We start from the raw sequence: 19,711 nt of genomic DNA on the forward strand, positions 1-19,711 counted from the left end.
GCTCCATCAGTGCACTTCAGTTCACACACTCCAGACCCTCAGCTGTGCCAATGTTAGAACCCCACGCCTCAGTTCTTACAGTCAGTAAACACTGCTGCTCCATGACTCGGACCTCGCATGCATCTCCATCAGTGCACCTTTGTTCTACACCAGCGAGGTCACTTCCTTTCCTATACTGTGACCCCACTCACATACAGTTCCGTTACAGGAGCCCCTTTGTAATATTCAGTCCCACTGACAAGCCAATACTGGACCCAAAAGAGCAAAACGCAGCTCAGCCAGTGCACCTCAAGTCTTACACCCAACTCCACTGTTGATGGGAACCACCACAGCTCCATCAGAATCCATAACTTCTAACATTCAGTGCACGTTTCTTCTCAGTACTGAGGCTCACATACACGCCTTTCAGAACATCTGTGGTTCAGAGGCAATGCCACTCCCATGCTGTGCCCCACTTGCAGCTTCACCAGGGCACCTCCAGGCTAATACTCTACAACACTGGCACGCCAATACTAAATTTCACACATAGCTCCAATAACATACCTCACTTCTAACCTTGTGTGCCCGTTACTATTCCAGTATTGCAGCCCACATACAACTCTGTCAGTGCACCTCAACCCTAACCTGTAGCGCCCCATTGTTCCATTACCAGGAATTACCTCGCTCCGTTTCTCATTCCTGACCCGCTGCCTTTCTGTTATTCCAGGACTGGGCTGGGACACAGCTGTGTCTATACCCCCAACCCTGATCATAAGGGCCCCAATATTGCTGTATTGGGGTTCACAAACATCTCGGCTGTTGCACCTCCTGCTGTTCTGCAGCGCCCTCTGCTGTTCCACATTCTGACCTCCACTTCAGGACGTGGGGGAACCAATTAAATCTATTCTTGGCTTCCACCTTTAATTGGAAGGGTCTGTTTCACCGATCTCACTCCATTCTTCCCCTTACCCTGTTTACTCTCAATGTTTTCTTTCTCACCCACTTTTCTCTTTCCAGCTCTTTAAATCCACACATTAAGTTTCGCTCTTTTTTTCTACTTTTCATTTCTACTCATCTCACTTTTTTTATTTCCCTCTTCCCCTTGCTACCTCCTCTTTCAAACTTGCAAAAACTTGGTTATTTCTTTCCTTGTTTCTGTTCTCTCTTTTTTCATCATCAGGCATTCATTCTTTCCCTATTTTTTCTCTTCTCTTCATTTTTTTTATCGGCTCTTTCCTTTGACTCGGTATTTGTAGTTTCACTTTGTTTTTTTAGATTTTTCTTCCTTCCTTCCTCTGGTGTTTTCTTATCTTTATCTGTGAATTCATGTTTTACTACAAATCCCTCTTTTTCTCATCTGTGTGAGGAAGCCACAAGTTACTTGTCGAGCCCAAAGTGTCAAAATGGATTTCCCATTCTGTCTCTGTGGGAAATGTGCGAGTACATACATGTCCTGGTTCTTTTGCTGCTTGTTTCTATCACCATCTCTCTTCTTTTCACACTTTTCAGTATTCTGTCCTCTTTGTCTTTCGCTCGCTACCTTCTTTCCTTCCCTTTTTTCTTTTGGCTCATGTTTGCTCAATTGATTCTCTTAGTTGTGTTTTCATTTTCTCGTTCCGTTTTTCCCTTCTTTCTTGTGTTTCTTTGCGACACCCCTCCTCTTTCTTCCTTTTGTCTGTTGTATTCCTTTTGCTTCTCTTTTTCTGCCCCATCCGCTTTCTCTCTTGAGGCCTAGTTATCAATGGACCAACAGTTGCAGTGGCACCGGGGCCCAGAGACCTACAGATCTCACTCAACTATAATCACTGCTGTATTTATCGACTGAAATTGCAGTCAACCATTTTCCTTTCTTACTCCAGGGCCCATGACACCGTTAATATGCCACTTGTCCAATCCATCTTTACTCTCGACTTCTTTCCTTTCACCCTCCAATCCGCCCCAAATTATATTTTCGTTATGGTGTCTTGAGCTATATAGTTTAAAGCCAAAACTTTATTTCTGATAAAGGTTTATATGATAATTGTATATGTTTTAAGATAGAGAAACAAGGTAAATAAAAATGCTTTAGTTATGCAGGACCACTGGAATTATATGGCAGGAAAAGACAAAATTATGAGGCAGGGTTGACCAATTTGTGTGGCAAGAAAAGTCCATTTATGAATTTACAATGCAAATAGCTCTAACTCAAGAAAATGCGAGACCTATTGCACTGCAAATGCTTGTTGTTGTATAATGTAAATGGGAAAATGCCAATTACATTCCAGAGTGCTTTGATATGCCCTTTCAGGATAGGAGTGCTTTATCAAAAAACAGAATGAAAACAGGACACTTAGAACCTTGCAGTGTCAAATGTCATGAAACAAATGAAGCTTTGCCAACTAGTCTGCTCCTGTGAAGTGCTCTTCTGGCAACTAACAAATGCAATTTTTTAAATTATGTTTCCCACTCTTCGTTGCTACCTACTTTTGCTTTTCTTCCCCATTTTTTACGTTGTTCCGTGATTTTCTTTAAAAAAAAACAACCTTAAAATAAGCGATAAAAACAAATGCAATTTTTTCCTATACCATGGAATAATAATAACATCAGTTTACCCCCACCAGTTCTCCCTCAGACATGTTTTGTACAATGCTTAATGTCTGAAAGACGTTGGTGGGCGGCTAATGAATATTATGTGCTTGTGTCACCCGGTAGACATGACTGCCAAGCGCAGGGGAAGCTCCTCCAAGTCCACCATACCTCAATCCAGTTGACCTAGGCCAATTCCTGTTTGGATGGACGGGTGCGAGATTAGGTTGAGCAGTATCTGTGGCTGCTGTAATAAAGCTACAGAATAGAACAAAGCAAATCTTTTCAGCAATTCCATCACAAGCGGGTGGGTGGCATCGTGCAGCTTAGTCCCACCACCAGAAGTGACAAAGGAGCCCTATGCAATCACCATTCCTGCACTCTGGTACAAGTTTCTTTCTAACACTGTCCATGATGGCTGAGGCAGATTCATTGGCTGTCTAAATTTCACAGTGTCCAATTGAGACCTTTTTAAGATAGAGGAAGTCTATTTCACAGAATGGGAAGGGTTGGTGAAAGACCCTGTGGTTAGATACAGTATCCACCAGAAAAAGTGTTGCTAAAGGTAAGAAACTTGTGCTTCTGATGGATACTTCTAGCTGCAGATTCCTCACCACGTGATCAGATGCTAAAGCACTACCTCCCAAGGTGGTGGGTCTTTGGAAAGGCTCAGACCAAAACGTCCTGCTGGACCAGAGGGCAGAGTTTCTCCCGACAGGCCTGGCAATCATAGCAGTAATGCTTTGTGAATGTATGAACTGCGGCCCACGTTGGAGCCTGACAGATGGCAAAGACAGGTACTCTGCATGACTATGCAGTGGTAGCTGCCTTGGCCCTGGTGGAATATGGCATAAAGCTCTTGGGGCTGCTTCGTAACCAGTTTGTTGCAGATTTTGATGCAGAGGAGTATCCACCTTGAAATAGTTCTTTTCTGGACGCACTGCCTTCCCCTTCTTTGCTTTTAAGAACCCCACAAAGAGCTGAGTGTCCACCCAATGGTCCTCAGTGCAATCGATGCAAAAGCTCTTTTTGGGATCCACATTATGGAGTCTTTTTTCCTCTTTCAAGAGATGAGGTGGAGCAAAGAGTCCTGGAAGGGTGAAAACATGCTGACTAACCTTACAGAAAATGCATTACAACATGTGAAATAAACAATTGTGGATGATCTGTTAAATGTAAAGAGAATGTCAAGGCCTACAAATAACCTGTACAAGTGGCCACAGCAGGTCCTTGCTGGGCTAAAGGTAAGACAAATAGCCACTCATTTGACAAATTGGCTTGCAATAGCTCTATCCACTGAGAGATACATCAAGATACAAACTTCTCCCGGTATCCATTGTATATAGCTTTTGTGGATGTTCGTCTGGTTGCCAAGATAACATCTACAGCCTCAGGACAGAGGTCAAAAGCAGTCAGCTATTCCTGCTCAATCACCACACATGAAGGTGTAGGCTGTGCAGGCCCAGGTGCAGGAGTCTGCCCTGCTGCTGCGACATAAGATCCTCCCGAAGCAGCAGTCTCATCAGGGAACAGATGCTCATACCTGCATGTTCTGGGGAACTACAATCTCCAGGCCAATAAGAAGCCTGATTTTCTTCAGAACTTTGGGCAGGAGAGGTAGAGGCTCGAAGGCATATAGCAGAGGTCTTCAAACTGTGGCCCCCCAAGCCTCTGGCCATAAGAAGCATTATTCAGATAACAGGCCTTTGTTTTAAGCAGAAGCATGTTACTGCATTTGAAAAAAGGTAACAGTACTTAAATGCAATGTTTAAATAGGCCTAGACATATTCAAACATTGCCATCTTTATAAAATAATTGTGAAAAATTCTGAGGTGGGGGCCCAATGATTTTTATTTTCCAACTGGGGGTGGGGGGCACAGCATAAAAAGTTTGGAGACCACTGGCATATAGGAATCCTGAACAGAAAGAATCTCAGTAAGAGGGCCACCTTTAGAACTCCAACATGCAAAAGCTTGAGCACTGCACTTTGTCGGCGAAGACAAAAAGATCGAGCCAGAGTTCTCCCCTTTGCTGGATGACGGATGCTATGCACCACCTCAGAGTATAATTGCCACTTGTGGTCCACTATGCAACATCAGTTAAATTCACCTGCACTAACGTTCAAAGATCCTGCTAGGTGGCTGGGGACCAGGGAGATTCCTAGTTCCAGAGGCATAGAGCCACTTGGCAATTGACACAGGACCCACTGCACCCTGTCTGTTTCAGTAGCACATGGTAATGGTGTTGTCCATGAAACCTGAACCAGCTTCCCTTTGAGGGATGGGAGGAAGGCCTTCAGTGAAAAGCAAATCATCCACAACTCAAAAAAAATGATGTAAAGGAGGTACGCTGCTGGAGACCAGAGGCCACTGATCTCTACAGTTCCCAGATCAACTCCTCAACCCTACAACAATGTTTCCATCATAACTGTCAATTCTGGGTGGGGTAAGGAGAGGGATGTGCCACCGGTCCAACTGTCCACACAGATCTTTTGCAGTATCCTCCGAAACCTGGATGGAATCCAACTCATTTCCATAGGGCTGAGCCCACTGAAACTTCTGATCCGACTGCTATTTGGCAAGTTCCACAAGCAGGATGCAGGAGTTAAGAAGGCCAGAAAGCCTCCAGGCTGCTCTCACTGAGACTCAGGATAGAGGTTGAAACATCAGGATCATAGCCCGAATGTCCTGGACACATTGAGATGGCAGAATTGCTCGAAAGGGCACCGTAGTCAGAATAGCATCAATGAAAGAAGCTTCTGGGATGGAATCATGTATGACTTTGGTACACTGAGAGGGAACTCAAAAGATGTTAGGAGGTGCACTATTGTTTGGAGGTGGCCTACAACTTACTATGGGGAACCCGCATTTAGCAGCTTGTCTTCAAGGTATGGAAGATGGGTATTCCTGACCCCCGAAGATGTGCTGCAACCACTGCTGTCAATTTTGTCAAGACCCAAGGGGTGCTAAGGAGGCTGAAGAGGAATACAGGAAACTGTAAATGCTTGTGGCCCACCTCTAACCGTAGGTAACACCTGTGGGGCTGCAGGACGAGGATGTGAAAATAGGACTCCTGCAAATCCAACACCACCATCCAATTGCCTGGATGCAGGGAAGTTAAAATGTGGGCCAAAATGAGCATCCAAAACGTGTTAGTCTTGAGAAAGAAGTTGAGAACAACTAAGGGTCTAAAATTGGACGAAGGCCTGCACCCTTCTTCGGCAACAGGAAATCATGGGGGTAGCATCCACTCCCTATTTCTGATGGCAGGACCCTTTTGATAGCTCCTTTGTCTAAAAGGACTTCCTTTGATAAGATGGAAAAGTGGTCCTCCGACAAATGCTCTGGTGTGGGTGGCATATGCAGTGAAGGGCTACCCCTGCTAGGCAATTTGAGGCACCCACCTGTCAGATGTGATGCTCTGGTACCCGTGGAGGTAATACCTTATCCTGCCTCCATTGAGGCTGTGTGCCATAGAGGGTAAGCAAAAGTGGCTTGGAGGTGGTGGCAGAGGGACTAAGCAGGACATCACCTCTGAGGGCCTGGACGTTGTCAACTAGATCCCAGACACCAGCCTTAAAAGAACTTGGGGGAGAGAGATATCTGTTGTTGAGGACCTCTGCATTGTGTTTGTGCTTCTTCCAAAGCTTTGAAAGGGGCAAAACTGTTAGGAATACGGCCACATGGCAGCGGAGAATCCAAGGGAGATCACTTTAGCGAACACTATCAAGCGCTCTAATGTCGAGTCTGCTTTGTCTCCCAAGAGACATGTGCCATCAAATGGCATGTCCATTAGCCTGAAATTCACCTGAAAATTATGTGGATCTCATCCACCTATGCCGCCAGAGCACAATGCTGATGCCGACTGTCCTGCCCAGTAGGTGGTGCCAGCCCAGAGCGGATGACTTATTTCACTGAGTTTTGGCCATCGTGTACGATATGTGCAAGGTTGAAGCGGAATTATTCTAGGACTGAGGGGGAGATTTTGCAGACCATATCCCATAACACATGCAAATATCATCCCAGGAAGCAACTTGCAGTCTATGAAAGCAGGGTAAGGAAAGCAGAGGAGAAAATTCACTTTTCGAATGTCTCCATATCTTCGGATCAACCATCAGAGAACGCAGTAGTTACTGAATCTCCTGGTTGATGCTTGGCCCCAGTACCCATAAGCAGGCCCTTCAGGGCTTCGCTTAAGAGCAAAAGGGGTCTGTAAAAGTATGCCTGGGTCACAGGACTTCTGTGAGTACATTAGTCTTGACTTCAACTGATGGAAGTTGAAGGTCCAACAGCGCAGCCGCTTTTGTAATGAGTACACTACTACTGTGAACGTGGTAGATTCCTCTATGGAAGCACCGGGGGGTAGGTTGTAGGGCGGAGGGCATTTATGGGGTTGGCCTTCCTGAGGGTCCAAGACAAGGTTTTAGACATCATAGTAATAGGCTGCATCATCCCAGTTATCTCCGTCATCATGCTTACTTTCTGAATCTAAAAACAAATGGAACCTGGAGTGGTCATGAACAAGGTAGAGCACTCTCTGGGCCAGATTGGAGCTGAATTGGTTGCACCGGAGGTTGTGGAGGGCGTGACTTTGGGTGAGATTGTGTCAAATTTGCTTCTGAGTTTGACTGAATTACAGGTTCTTCCTCCAGAGTCCATGCCAGGTAGGCATACGGGGACTGACAACGATCTCAGTGCCAGGTTTTTAGTCAGAATGAGCGTCAGCCCCAGAGTCAGGGTGGCACCTGCAGCAGAGTCAGTAGGCACAGACAATGTTGAGGACAGATCCACCAACGGTAATCCTACTGGAGGCGTCCCCAGATCCTTGGGGCTCAAAGACAAGTCAGAGGTAGCTAGAAGATTGCTAAAGATGCTCAACATAGCCTTTTTGAAGGCTTCACTTTGTTGCGGCACCCCAAACGGGCCCAAGAATTTGGTCTGGGTTGCCAAAAAAGTTATGGGATCGGCTCCACAGTAGGAGATTGGGACCAAGATCAAGAAGCACCTTGATGCCCACGTGAGTTCTGATGAAAGAGGCAGTAGGAGGGGGGGTCGTGCTTCAACTTCTTGTGTGTATTCTTTATTTGGACTTACCTAACGACTTCTCTCGAGAACGGCCTCGGGAGGACGTACAGGTCGGTATCCTCGACTTAACCGGAACCGACCCTAGTGTGTCTTCCGACGTGCAAAGAGCTTTGCTTCATCATTCCGGATAGCCTTGGGATTCATCCTGGAACAGTCTCCGCAAGACGCAAGGTCATGAGATGAACCCAGCCTCCGGAGATATACCTGCTGTGTGGATCTATACCAGACATCTGTTTGTGATAGTCCATGCAAGGCTTCAATCCTGTAGCCTTCAGAGGAGACATATTCCAATGCACACTGTGTGGAAATGTGGACTAAAAATATCCTGTCAAATGACAGAAAAGTTGAAGGAGAGAGCTATGGATCCACGACCGAGGTGGAAAAAGAAAAAACTGACATCAGCGCACAGGTCTGCCCATTATATCTGGGTCCAACATCACATCCCGAGCAGGATCAAGTCAAGGCAGAGCTGCACTATGCCATCTATCGATGCTCACGGGAATCACTGAAGGAATTTTCTGGTTCCTGTCTGGTGTCTGAAAGTAGTCACAAGGTGAGGAATTAAAAATCAGACAACCGTGAATTTGTACATAATCGAAGATACACTCCTGCTCGTGGAGTCTACAGTTAACACTATTCAAGACAACAAGAAAGAACCAGTGCTGAGTCACATTATACATTATTTTGCTAAGGCAGCCTAGGCTGTTCATTTACACTATGAATTTCTCAAAGGCTTTTCAATTATGGGAGCTTCGGTCACTGGAAGGCCTTTCCACACACTCTGGCCCTACTCACCAGCTGTTGCGGTAACTGTTGCTGTACTATTGAAAAGGTCCAAAAGCACTGAAGGGTAGTTGGGGTGCAGAAGGTAAAGATGATAGCGAGGCAACTCATCAGTTCCTGAAAACTAAGGAAAATAATGCACGTGAGTATGATTCTTTTAGTGAATTTCAATGAGCTTTAATTGTGGGTTCCTCCTCTTCCCAAAGGTCTCAAGACGTGAATATGAGACATGGAGGGGCCAAACACGTTCGATACACAGTACAAAAGCCTATCTATCCACTGCAAGATAGTAATAATACAACTGCACACTTGGTAGAGGATATTGTCTGGGACCTTTTGACTGTAGCCGCACCAGTTTAACCTCTGCAAAAAAAACATTAGCAAACTGCGCCTCCAAACTTTTCCATTTACTTTTCTCAGTCACTCACGGGACCAGCATTGTATAAAGGACCATGAACATACATATAAAAATAACTTTGCGACCAACACTAATATATAGTAGCATGTATCAGCTACTTAAATGCAACCCCTTTCCTAAGGTAAAAAGACGAACAATGACCCAGTTTAACCCATAGCAAAATGCTTGATTCGGACTTAGCCAAAATTGATCGCCAAAGTAAAATTGGTTGGAGTAAAAGTTGATCTTTTAAATATTTAAGTCCAACCTCCTTATGGGTAACGTAATTTAAGACTGTGTTGGGAATACTTCCCTACCTTTTGAGGAAGGTGTTCTCTATCTGTATGGGGCCAATCTTCGCATAACCCCAGATGCCTCCCCATACATGGCAACGGAGAGTGCTTTTGCTTGGCAGATGTTAATCATTTCTTTAATAAGGCGAGTATCAAGCTTATGCAAAAATCTAAAAATATCTTCACAAGCCCTGCTCATTTTATGTCTGGTGCCTTGTATACGTTTACCCCAAGAGCCATAGCTGGTAAATGATACACCAAAATAATTAAAAGTTTTAACCCTTGTAACTAAATAGCCTCTAATAAAAAAAAGTTCAGTTCCTCCGGGGCCTCTTCCCACATACCGTTATAAAGGTCTTGGTAGTGTTTATCATCAATTTTCTTCCTTCCATAAAGTCTATAAAGGAGTCCATACGCCTCTGCAAGCCGACTGCTGTTCTGGACATTGTCGTCAGCATATAATAACACAGGGACTGAACATACGGCGACAGTAGGCATGTTAGCTTGCAAGGCCTAAGGGTGTCGTCAACCCCACTAATATAAAGCGAGAAAAGTAAAGGGGCCAAGACCCAACCCTGTCTTAACCCTTTCTTAACTCTAAAGGGGCTGGTGCATTCCCCATTTGGGCCAAAACATACCTTAGCAGTGAACTTCCTGTACAGATTAGCCAGGAAGCTAACATTATTCTCTGGTGCCCCTAGCAAGAGTAGTGTTTGCCACAGAATCGAGTGGTCCACCAGATAAAAGGCATTACTGAGATCAGTGAAACAAATATAATGAGCCGGACTTAGCCTTTGTGTATTTCCCATTAAGCAAGTACAGATTAACACACTGCTTTACTGTCCCCAACCTTTTCTTGAAACCGTACTGAACTTCAGTCAATATAGAATTATCAGCATAATTCTTCTCCAGTCTTTGTAAAAGGACCCTCCCCATTAATTTATCTAAGGCATGGATACTCAAAGTACGGGCCGCGGGCCTCATGCGGCCCCTCTGACCTTTACATGCGGCCCCTTGGGCAACAGGAGCACTGGGCAGCTGTTTGCTCGACTCCGCACTAATAATAAAAATATTAAATAGACATACAATCATTCTTATTTGGTGTTAAAGAAAAGAAGTAACTAGGGACTCCTGCACTTAACTTTAGAAACGCCTTCATTTTTAAAGACATCTTGTAGCACAGGTGTAAAACTAAGACAGTCTCTTCAAAATTAAAAAAAAGTGTATTTAGTTAACATTCAGAACATTTTTGCCTTAGTACAATTTATTTTATCAGTGCATTGATATGTATTCATTTAAAAGTGATAGTTTTCATACATAAATTTGGAAACCTAAATTGTTTCCTCTACCCTGAGAAAACCATCAATAGTAAATTAAAGAAGCAAGCCACTTGGTATGTGCATTTTATGGGTGCCCTAGGTTCCTATCATACATTAACAACATTATAGTTTAATAAATCAAAAATAGAATCAGGTTTTGTGCAGCGCACACCATGAATCATGCCTAAAATCACACAATTTGGAAAAGTGGGTAAGCCATGATTAATTCCAGGTTTTCTGGTTTCCCATAGTTTTTTTTCCAGCCACTAGATGTATATCATTTGCTTCTCTTACACCTACCTTGCCACCAATCCCCCCAGCTACTCCACCCGACCGCCACTGCCCTGACATCAATGCAGCCCCCAGGCACGTCATAGACCAAACTTTTTGGCCCCTGGGAAAATGTTTGCGAGTACCCATGACCTAAGGAGTCCAATAAAGAGATTGGACAATAACACTTAGGGTCCGATCTGTCCCCCTTCTTAAAGACAGGGACTATGACTGAATCAGCCCAACTGGAGGGGTTCATATGCTCTACAGTTGCATTAAGTACACGTGTCAGAATGGGGCCCCAAAGTTCTCCCACTGCCTTAAATGCATTAACCGGACACCATCTGGCCTGGGTGCTTTACCCCCTATACTGCATGCTATAGCAAGAAGAGCTTCCTCCAGAGATATATCTAAAGCTTTGCTCTCTTTAAGGCTCTCTATCTCATTTATATCACCCATTAAAGAACCAAAATCTCGGAATAGTGCTCAACCCATACATAAAATGGAACAAATGAAGTGAGCACTGGGGCTGCATCGACTTTCAGGAATGGGGCATTTACCATATTTCAAAATAAAATAGCATCATTAGTTGCCGCTGCTAGGGCTAAATTATCCCAGGCTTCTTCCCTAAGCACCCTCTTATAATTTAAAGCCATTGTATAGGCCTTACTGAGTTGCTTGATAGCAGTATGATCTTGTGGGGATTTCTGCAGTGCTAGTTCCAACGATTTAGCAGATTGGGTACATGAGTGATCAAACAAGCCATGCTTTATCCCAGGCCAGGACTTGGGCTTCCTAGTCATGAGGGTATTAAGTGACCTAGTAATAACTTCAAGCATACAAATCAATTCCGTATTATCAACATTGTCACCTAAGCAGTACAAAAATTCTGCTTCATGTGTTCTTACCAACTTCTGAAGTATTGCTGATGACTATCCCCGTACATTTAACCCAGACACCATTCGCCCTTATGGCGGCTATATTATCAACCTTACATCCAGTCCTCTGCTCTCATGAATTTATTAATACAGTGACAACTATGTGGTTTGTGGTCACTTACAACAGTCTCCACAATTCTATAGTCCATAACAACGTTCCTTAAAAGAAAAGAGAAAAAATAAAAAGATCAATTATCGTACTAGCTCCTCAGCCAATAAATGAGGGGATCCGGACTTTACCTGCTCCACTGTAGTCTCTAACAATAGTAAATCATATTTAAAAATAAGAGCATCATGTGACCACCAATAACCGTTATGTAAAACATGAGAGGCTCCATCGCCTACTTGGTCAGTTATACCACATACTGGTTTGGCTTCAAGGGTGCATTTCTGTATGTCAAAGTCCATAGAATAAAACTGTTTGAGGGGAAAACCTGCAAAAATATATCTAGGTCTGTCTCTAGAGAAGCCACAACTGTGCTACGTGTAGTGTCAAAAATATAATAATAATTAATTAGGACAAAATCAGGCCCTCCCAAATAAGACAACCACACAAACTGGAAATAAGGTGAGGCACAAAAGGATCTCTCAACAGTCACAGGGGAGAAATTAGAAATTAAAAATTGAAGGCCTTCCTTTGGACAACCTAATGATGTAGAATCCGCAGAAGAAAAAATAGTAAGAAAACCTTCAACATGGGAAGGAGTTACATCCTAATTTTCCCGTAAACATCATGTGTGAAATTCTAGTAATTTGAACCTATTCAGGAGCATATAACTTATTTTTAAGCCCAGATATATTCCATGTTGTCAAAGAGTATGCCCCTCTTTGTTCCCTTAATACTGGCAAAAGGGTTACATCGTTTTTCCTAACTATTCCTAATGCTACTGGGTCCACTGACTGGGTACTATGATTAGAAGGGATTACAACAGATTTATCAGCCTGCCGCTTATTAACACAGTGGGGACTATATAGGTAATTGCCTTCTTCCACCCGGCCCATAGAATCCCATTCATGTTTTGTCAAATAACATCCTGTAACTCACTTAAGGCCGAAAATCTGAAAGACGTGAGAATAGCGAGTTGATAATCATTCACCTGGAATAGGTGGTGTCCTACAAGATGGATGCAAGTGACAATAAAAGTACCCTAAGGGAAGAACAACTATATTCCTGGGGTTGGTACTAGGTGCTTGGGATTTAGATAACATGTCCCCTGCACCCCTAGGGTATTTAGCATTTATGATAACACAGTCCCCTTTTGAGGCCTTCCTGGTTGGTCTAATCCAACTAACTCTTCTTGTCATAATGATAGGATCATCACTCGCTATGGAAAAGAAACTTGGATTGCAACCAATGCAGGACCTTGTTCCTCAATTGATCTGTGGACTCAATCTCACCTGGTGGCAAGAGGGGGGGGCATTGGATATAATTGCCACATACAGGCAACATGCAGAGGGTAAATCAAAGATCAGATTAATATTATTTAGCCTCTCCCTCTATTCAGAATTAATAGGCTGACCCGTACCATATGGTGCTCTCCTGAAGAGGAAAGTGTTATAGTTAGACTCACATTTTAAACGTACCAAACCATAGAAATTCACCTGTTATTGTTAGAGTTATCTCCAGTAACTATAACGCGTGCCCTCGTCATGCACTGCTAATTACCCCACAAATTACAGCACTCATTACATTTTTTATAGCATCATCGATAAAATCAATGTAATATTTGCACTAAAATGTTTGGCCAAATAAGCTGTGCATGGCATGGGTGCGAGTTATAGTTACCTTAGGGCACGAGTTATAGTTACTTGAGATAACTAACTATAACAGGTGAATTTCTATGGTTTGGTAAGTTTTAAATGTGAGCAGATCACCCCAAAACTTTCCGTGTGCAACAAGATTCACAGGGCACTTTTGTTTTGGAACATTTCATGTAGGTTCATCAAATGGTGGCAAAGGTATAGATAGGCAAGTCAAAAATGCTTTTTCTATGGAAACATGGACCTAACTATAATTACCTAGTGGCAACCACCACTAGATAGATATATATATATATATATATATATATTCAATGAAAAAAACAAAGGTTACAGGGACGTTATATAATTAGGAAATAGAATTTAAAAAAGCCTTAGAAATAGACTAAAAAAATCAGGTTACAGGGACGTTATCATTAAGTTCTAAATTTACTTGTACAAAACCATAGAAATTTGGCAGTTATAGTGAGAATTATTTCAAGTAACGATAACCTGCACCCTAAGGTAACTATACCTCATGATAGATTACATTTACTTTTCTATTTTCAACCACCAGCCAGGCATGGGGGACTATGGTGATGCAGAAGGTCATCATACCAAGGTGATGCATCCCTGTTGACTGTAGGAAGGCAACTGGGCTGAAAAAGAAGCAGCAGCTGCGGAAATGCCCAAACCCTCTGGTTGTTGAGGTAGGTTTTGCCTGTAATGGTGTTTATGAAAGTCCCCAGAAAGGGCTGGACATGCAAGGGTTGAAGGTGGGACTTGGTGGCATTTATTGTGAACCCCAGGCTGTGAAGCAGAGAGATTGCAGCCTGAGTGTTGGCTAGGTATTGCTGCCTGCCAGCGCACTTTTTTAAAGCCAATTGTTAAATTAAGCGAGCACATGAGGGCCGCCCCTCCTTAGATGAGTGGCTATCACTGCACTTGGTGACCCCAGAAAGGCAGTACTTTGAGGTGGTAGTGCTGGTATTTACCACAAAGCTGCGATAGCGCCAGTGAACAGCTTGGAAGGGTATGTGAAAGTATGCGCCATTGAGGTCCAATGCTATTATGCAGTTGCCTTTCTGAAGCTTAGGAATTATGTCCTCCAGGGTTGTCATGTGGAAATGATCCAATAGGATTTATCTGCTGAGGGGCATAAGATCCAGGATTGGCCTGAGTGAGCAGTCCTTCTTGAGAAAGAGGATGTAAAGTGAAAAAATACCCTTCCCTCAGACAGAGACAGGACACCTTCTCCAATGCGCCCTTAAGAATGGCCAGTTACACCTCTTCTTGAAGATGATCTCTGCTGAGGGTATGGTGGGGGAGGTGTGAGATGCTCTAGGCAATACTCCTGGAGGATTACTTCAAGGACCCACTGGTCTGAGGTGATTTCCTCCCAGCAGGGGAGGAAATCTTTCAGTTCCCCCGACTGGAAATGTGTGATTAGGGGGAAACTGGGGAAAGTCAGTATTTGGAGGTAAAGGCCCCCTTACCATAACTTCCTCTACCCCTACCCTTGTTGTTACTGCCCCTATGGCTCCTTTGGTATAGGTCCTGCTCGTCTAGTGGTGGAAGGACTGCTATTGCCTCCGACAGGAATGTGGCAGGTGGGGGAAGTGGCCTTACCTCCTCCTCTAGGCTGCTGCCTCAGAAAGAGGACCCGAGCAGATAGAGTTTTAAAGGCACCATTGTATTTTACGATGTTGGAGCCCTCTTTGATCTTCTCCAGCATCTGGTCAACCGGAGGCTCAAATAGGTGCCCCTTGTCGAATGGGAGGTTGAGGAGATGCCGTTGGACCTTCAGCTTAAATTCTTAGATGCGTATCCAGGCATGCTGTCTAATGAGAATGTTGCTTTTACCTCCCCAGGAAGCTGTGTTTGCGCGATCCAAACAGCAACATATTTTGGCAATGGTGATGTTGATGGTGTAGCCCTTGGACACTGTCTCCTCCCCCTGAACTCCTAAGGGAGATACCTATTTAGCTCCTGTATTTCCTCTTACTGAGATTTGCCATATCCGGAGAAGAGCTGGAGAGAGTTGGCTTTGCAACAGTAGGTACCCCCCTCTATGGTTACCCTTTCCCCGGCTGTGTCAAAGATTTTGCTCTCCTGGTCAGGTTGCGGGGCATCGCCAATGACCTGAGGAGAGGCTGGTTTGCGGGCAGCATGGAGGACTATGGAGTCGGTGGAAGTGGAGCGTTTATGGTCTCCAAAGTAGGAAGTGGTCTGGGTGAGGGCTTCTTTTTCCCCTCCCTGGAGTGTTACTTCTGCCTTGATGGGCTCCTTAAATGTTGCAGGGGCAGATTTAAGCATGCCCTTGACGGGAACTGCACCATCTCTCTGACTTAGTGAGCGTCTCCGCAGAAAGTTCTTCTTGAGAAATGCAGCTGTCAGTTGAATGAACTTGTGCTGTGTTATGGTACCATGAGGGGAAGATGCCCTAACAAAGTAGTAATCAAGTTTTGGATCACCAGGGTTATTGACATCATAGTAATCCCCAGGGTCACTTGTCAGCCCTGGCTTGAAGGGGGTGTCATATAGGTCAGCTCAGCCAAAGAGTCTATTTGGGTCAGAGAAAGAGCACGGGGACTCCTCAGGTTACTCTGGCAGAGGCTGTGGGGGTGGTATGAGTCAGCACAGCAATGGTGGAGGTGGATCATAAGATTGTAGCCCTTGTCTCTAGGTCTCTGAGGCATCAGATTCAGAAGGAGTTAAGGGCTATGATGCGGGTTCCTTCTTAAAAGTAAGCCTCCACTGTCGAGGTGGAGTGTCTGCTGGCTTTACCAGAGGTGGTTTAACAGAAATCTTCTCTGTAACAGCATGAAGTAACAGGTAGTTGTATCCGGCATCAAGCTCCTCTTGGAGTCTTAGCAGGACTCGCTGTTCCGAATGCTCAGAGTAGGTCGCTGATGATGCACTAAGTGTTGACACTGGCCTCAGGCCCATTGCCAATGGAGCCTTCGCTCTAGAGCTTTAGAGCGGTGTCAAGGCTTGCAGGAAGCTTTGAGCCACATGAAGCCCAACAGCTGAGAGGGGTTGAAACCCCTGGATGAGTCCTTTTTTGAATCTGAAGCCTTCACTCACAGGTGACTGGAGCCTGAAGCAGCAGAGTCCTTGGAAGGGGAAATGTCTTGTGTGTGGGGATCGATGCAAGACTTCATTGGAGGCAGTGCTCTGCCTTGATATGAGACCTCTTGTGACCCAACCATACTTACAACCTAGTTTTTAATCGTCAGTTAAGGGTCCTGGTCTTGGAAGCCAGTGGAGGCTCATCTTCTTCCTCTAGGTCCGAGACTCTGGAGGAGATGGCCTCTGGGCAGGGTGTGGCTTGGTTCAGTGAAATCCCAGAAGCGTCAGCGTCCTCTACTTCCTTGGTGCCAAACGGGACTTATTCGCCAAAGATGTTGGGAGTATCAGCAGCGGACTGCTGGTGCATCTTGCTGTGTGTCCAATGCCTCTCCCTTCAGTACTGTAAGGTTTTTTTTCTTTTTTAAAGGACGGCAAGGCAAGGTTCACATAAGGTGTTGTCATGGTCCGGGTAGAAGCAGAGTTCACAAACCTCATGATTTTCCCACCATGGGTACTTTATGTGGTACCAGGGGTAGTACTGGAAGGTGTCCGTTCCATCACCTTTTAAAACTTCACATTCTCTGTTGCTGAGGGCCAGCAAACAGAGTATGTGGCCCTGGAGGGGTGTGGGACCCATGTTTGGGACCTGGGTCGCTGGGGCTCAATCTCTGAAGGGTGTCAATGAACAAAACATGGCTGACTTATCAGTTCTTCCTACAATGTGAGTCGAAGTGCGAACCTGGAAGACAAGTTGAATCTAGGAGGAACATTGGTACAAGCCCGAACCTGATAGCGTAAAAAAACACAATCTAACAAGGTGCCCATGCGCAATGTCCAAAGTGAAGGAGTCACAGTGCATCCTGTGATTTGAAAGACTTCTTTAATGAAAATCAACTTACAAACATCCAAGCCCAACACCATATTGCAGGAGTATGCAGAGGATGAGTACCTACAGCCACACATGCTGCAAACAAATATTTACTTCATAAAGTAGCTAAAAAATAGGGGCAACTAAAAAGGAACTACCGATTTAAACTAATTATCAGGCCTTGGAGGGAAGCAAAGAGATTCACAAGGATCCTTTACAAGATGAACAAAAGGTAATCTTGATAACTCTGAGGCCCACTTCACTCACAATAAGCAATGCAATAGGTCAATGGGGATTCCAAAGAGACACCAGTACTATGCTACAAATACATTCTACGTGATTAGAGAATATTTATGAAATCCATTTACTGCTTAAAAGTTTGCCGAACGATAAACACAGTGACCAGAAGCCTTCAAACCAGATAAAGGTGAATCCATGACACCCCCATTACAGGGCTGATATGGGAACCCAAAGCAGCCCTGGCAATTACACGGAAGCTGGAAACGAATGAGTGAATTATGCTGCAATGCTGCTTTTGTTACTGGGGGCCGATACTGCAGCACCATTTCAAAACTGGTCCCCCTAGTAACAAAACCGGCCCCCACACATCCAGCCTCCTTGGGAAATGCCAGATGCCTGCTACGGCAAGTCCGGCCTGGCCCCATCACCAAAAAAACAAATAGGTTTTATGGATGTAGTAAATGTCACAAGAGTACAGCTGGCACTAATAAGTGCAAAACGTGGTGAGCTAATGACAAACCAGGAGTGCTTGTGATGAGGTAATTCACTCAGAGCAATGCCAAGTATGTTCTCATACTTCTCCTTTAGATTATAATATTTTGGGAGAACAATAAGAAAACTCTTAGAAGAGTAACATAATGAAGCAATTAGCCAAAGGTGATAAATATTCAGTAACACTTCACTTTACAGAGAGGGAGTAGTCATTTAAGTTTGCTCAGTTCTATTGTGTACCACCTATTGCCATGCGTCGGATTACAGAACTGCGCCCGAGGCAACTGGAGCCAAGTTTACTATTACACTAAAAACAAAATAAATTTAGGCCTGAAGATGTAAGAGGGAGATAGTTTTAAGCTAATATGTAGAACTGCACAGAAGGCAGATTTGAAACAGGGGTAGTGTTTTTTACTTCTCTCTCACCCCAAAGAAGAAGTTATTTACATTTACTAATGCACCAAAAGGCAGATACTCTATCTAACCAGATTCCTCATCTTGTGAATCTCCCCCAAGTAACAAAATTTATAGGAAACTCTTAAAATAGCTCATGCGCCATTGTTCTTTATCATAAAGCCATTCCGCCTCTGAACACGATCAAAGGAAGCCACATATAGGTGCCACCCCGTGTGCTGACATTGGTTTAGTCATTGTTCTTTTCTGCCCTCAGGGGCAGATGATTATGAACAAATTGAGAACAGTGAACCTTATTAAACCGAGGAATCTGCAGTTAGAGTATTCACCAGAAAGAGCTTTACCAAGGATAAATACCTTATTCTTCTGAGAACACTTTTAACCACAGATTCCTCATCTTGTGAATCAATACTAAGACAATGCCACCTTCAATAAGGTGGGTCTGGGGAGTGGACTGTCCACCACGAAATGCTGAAGATCAAGTGGGATAAATGACCCGCCCTGCGTATCTCACAATCGATACCGGAGTGCTGATACAGTAGCTGCCCAACAAAGGTCCAAAACAAGGGGCAACTCAAGTGAGAACAGTAATCACAGCCTTTGCCTTGGTGGTATGAGCTTTAGCAACCGCAGGAGGGTCCTTTCTGGATACATTTTAATGCAAGAGAGCATCCATCATAAGGCCCTTTTTATAATTGCTCATCCTTTCTTCGCACTTGTGAAGCCAATTTAGAGCTGATCATCCATCCGGTGCTCTTTAGCCCTATCCCTTGTACCAGGCAATGCATGTAGATGATGTGCCCAAGCAGATTAAATTCGAGGAAGGGTTGGACACTCTCAGAATGACATTCACAACTGCCAACAGAAAATTAGAACCATTAAGTTAACTGCACTTAACATCTATGCCTAAAAGCGTAGATTGTGGAGGTTCGGAAACAGAATTCTACCTTGCTACTGGGAAAGCAGATCCTCTGGAAGAAAAAACAAACCAACAGAAGGGTAGATGTTGAGGCTCAACAATTCAGAGTACCAGACTCTCCTAGCTCAATCTTTAAGGACTCGCAGGATCAGAGGCAAAGGCATAAAAGCATATCTATAGGAGACCAGAATCATACTGACGGCGAAACGGGTCTCCTAGACACCCTTTAGAAATAAACTCTAGAGGGTAAAAGGCCAGACATGAGGGTTTTCTGAGGAGGTGAATAGATCTATGGAGGTTATGCCTCAACACGCAAAGATACTCTGCACCACTTTTGGATG

The 19,711-nt window shown here is 44.3% G+C and overlaps 1 protein-coding gene across 2 annotated transcripts in view; it reads right to left on the reverse strand.

The window, feature by feature from the left end:
- FAM234B (family with sequence similarity 234 member B) overlaps nucleotides 1-19,711 on the reverse strand; it is a 254,974-nt gene that overhangs the window by 25,412 nt on the left and 209,851 nt on the right. For both annotated transcript variants that reach the window (XM_069231446.1, XM_069231447.1), the window contains one exon: nucleotides 8,424-8,535. In XM_069231446.1, coding sequence (XP_069087547.1) covers nucleotides 8,424-8,535 — 112 coding nt within the window. The remainder of the gene's footprint in view (nucleotides 1-8,423; nucleotides 8,536-19,711) is intronic.

The sequence above is a fragment of the Pleurodeles waltl genome, chromosome 4_2 (genome assembly GCF_031143425.1).
Source record: "Pleurodeles waltl isolate 20211129_DDA chromosome 4_2, aPleWal1.hap1.20221129, whole genome shotgun sequence".
NCBI classification, from domain to species: Eukaryota; Metazoa; Chordata; class Amphibia; order Caudata; family Salamandridae; genus Pleurodeles; species Pleurodeles waltl.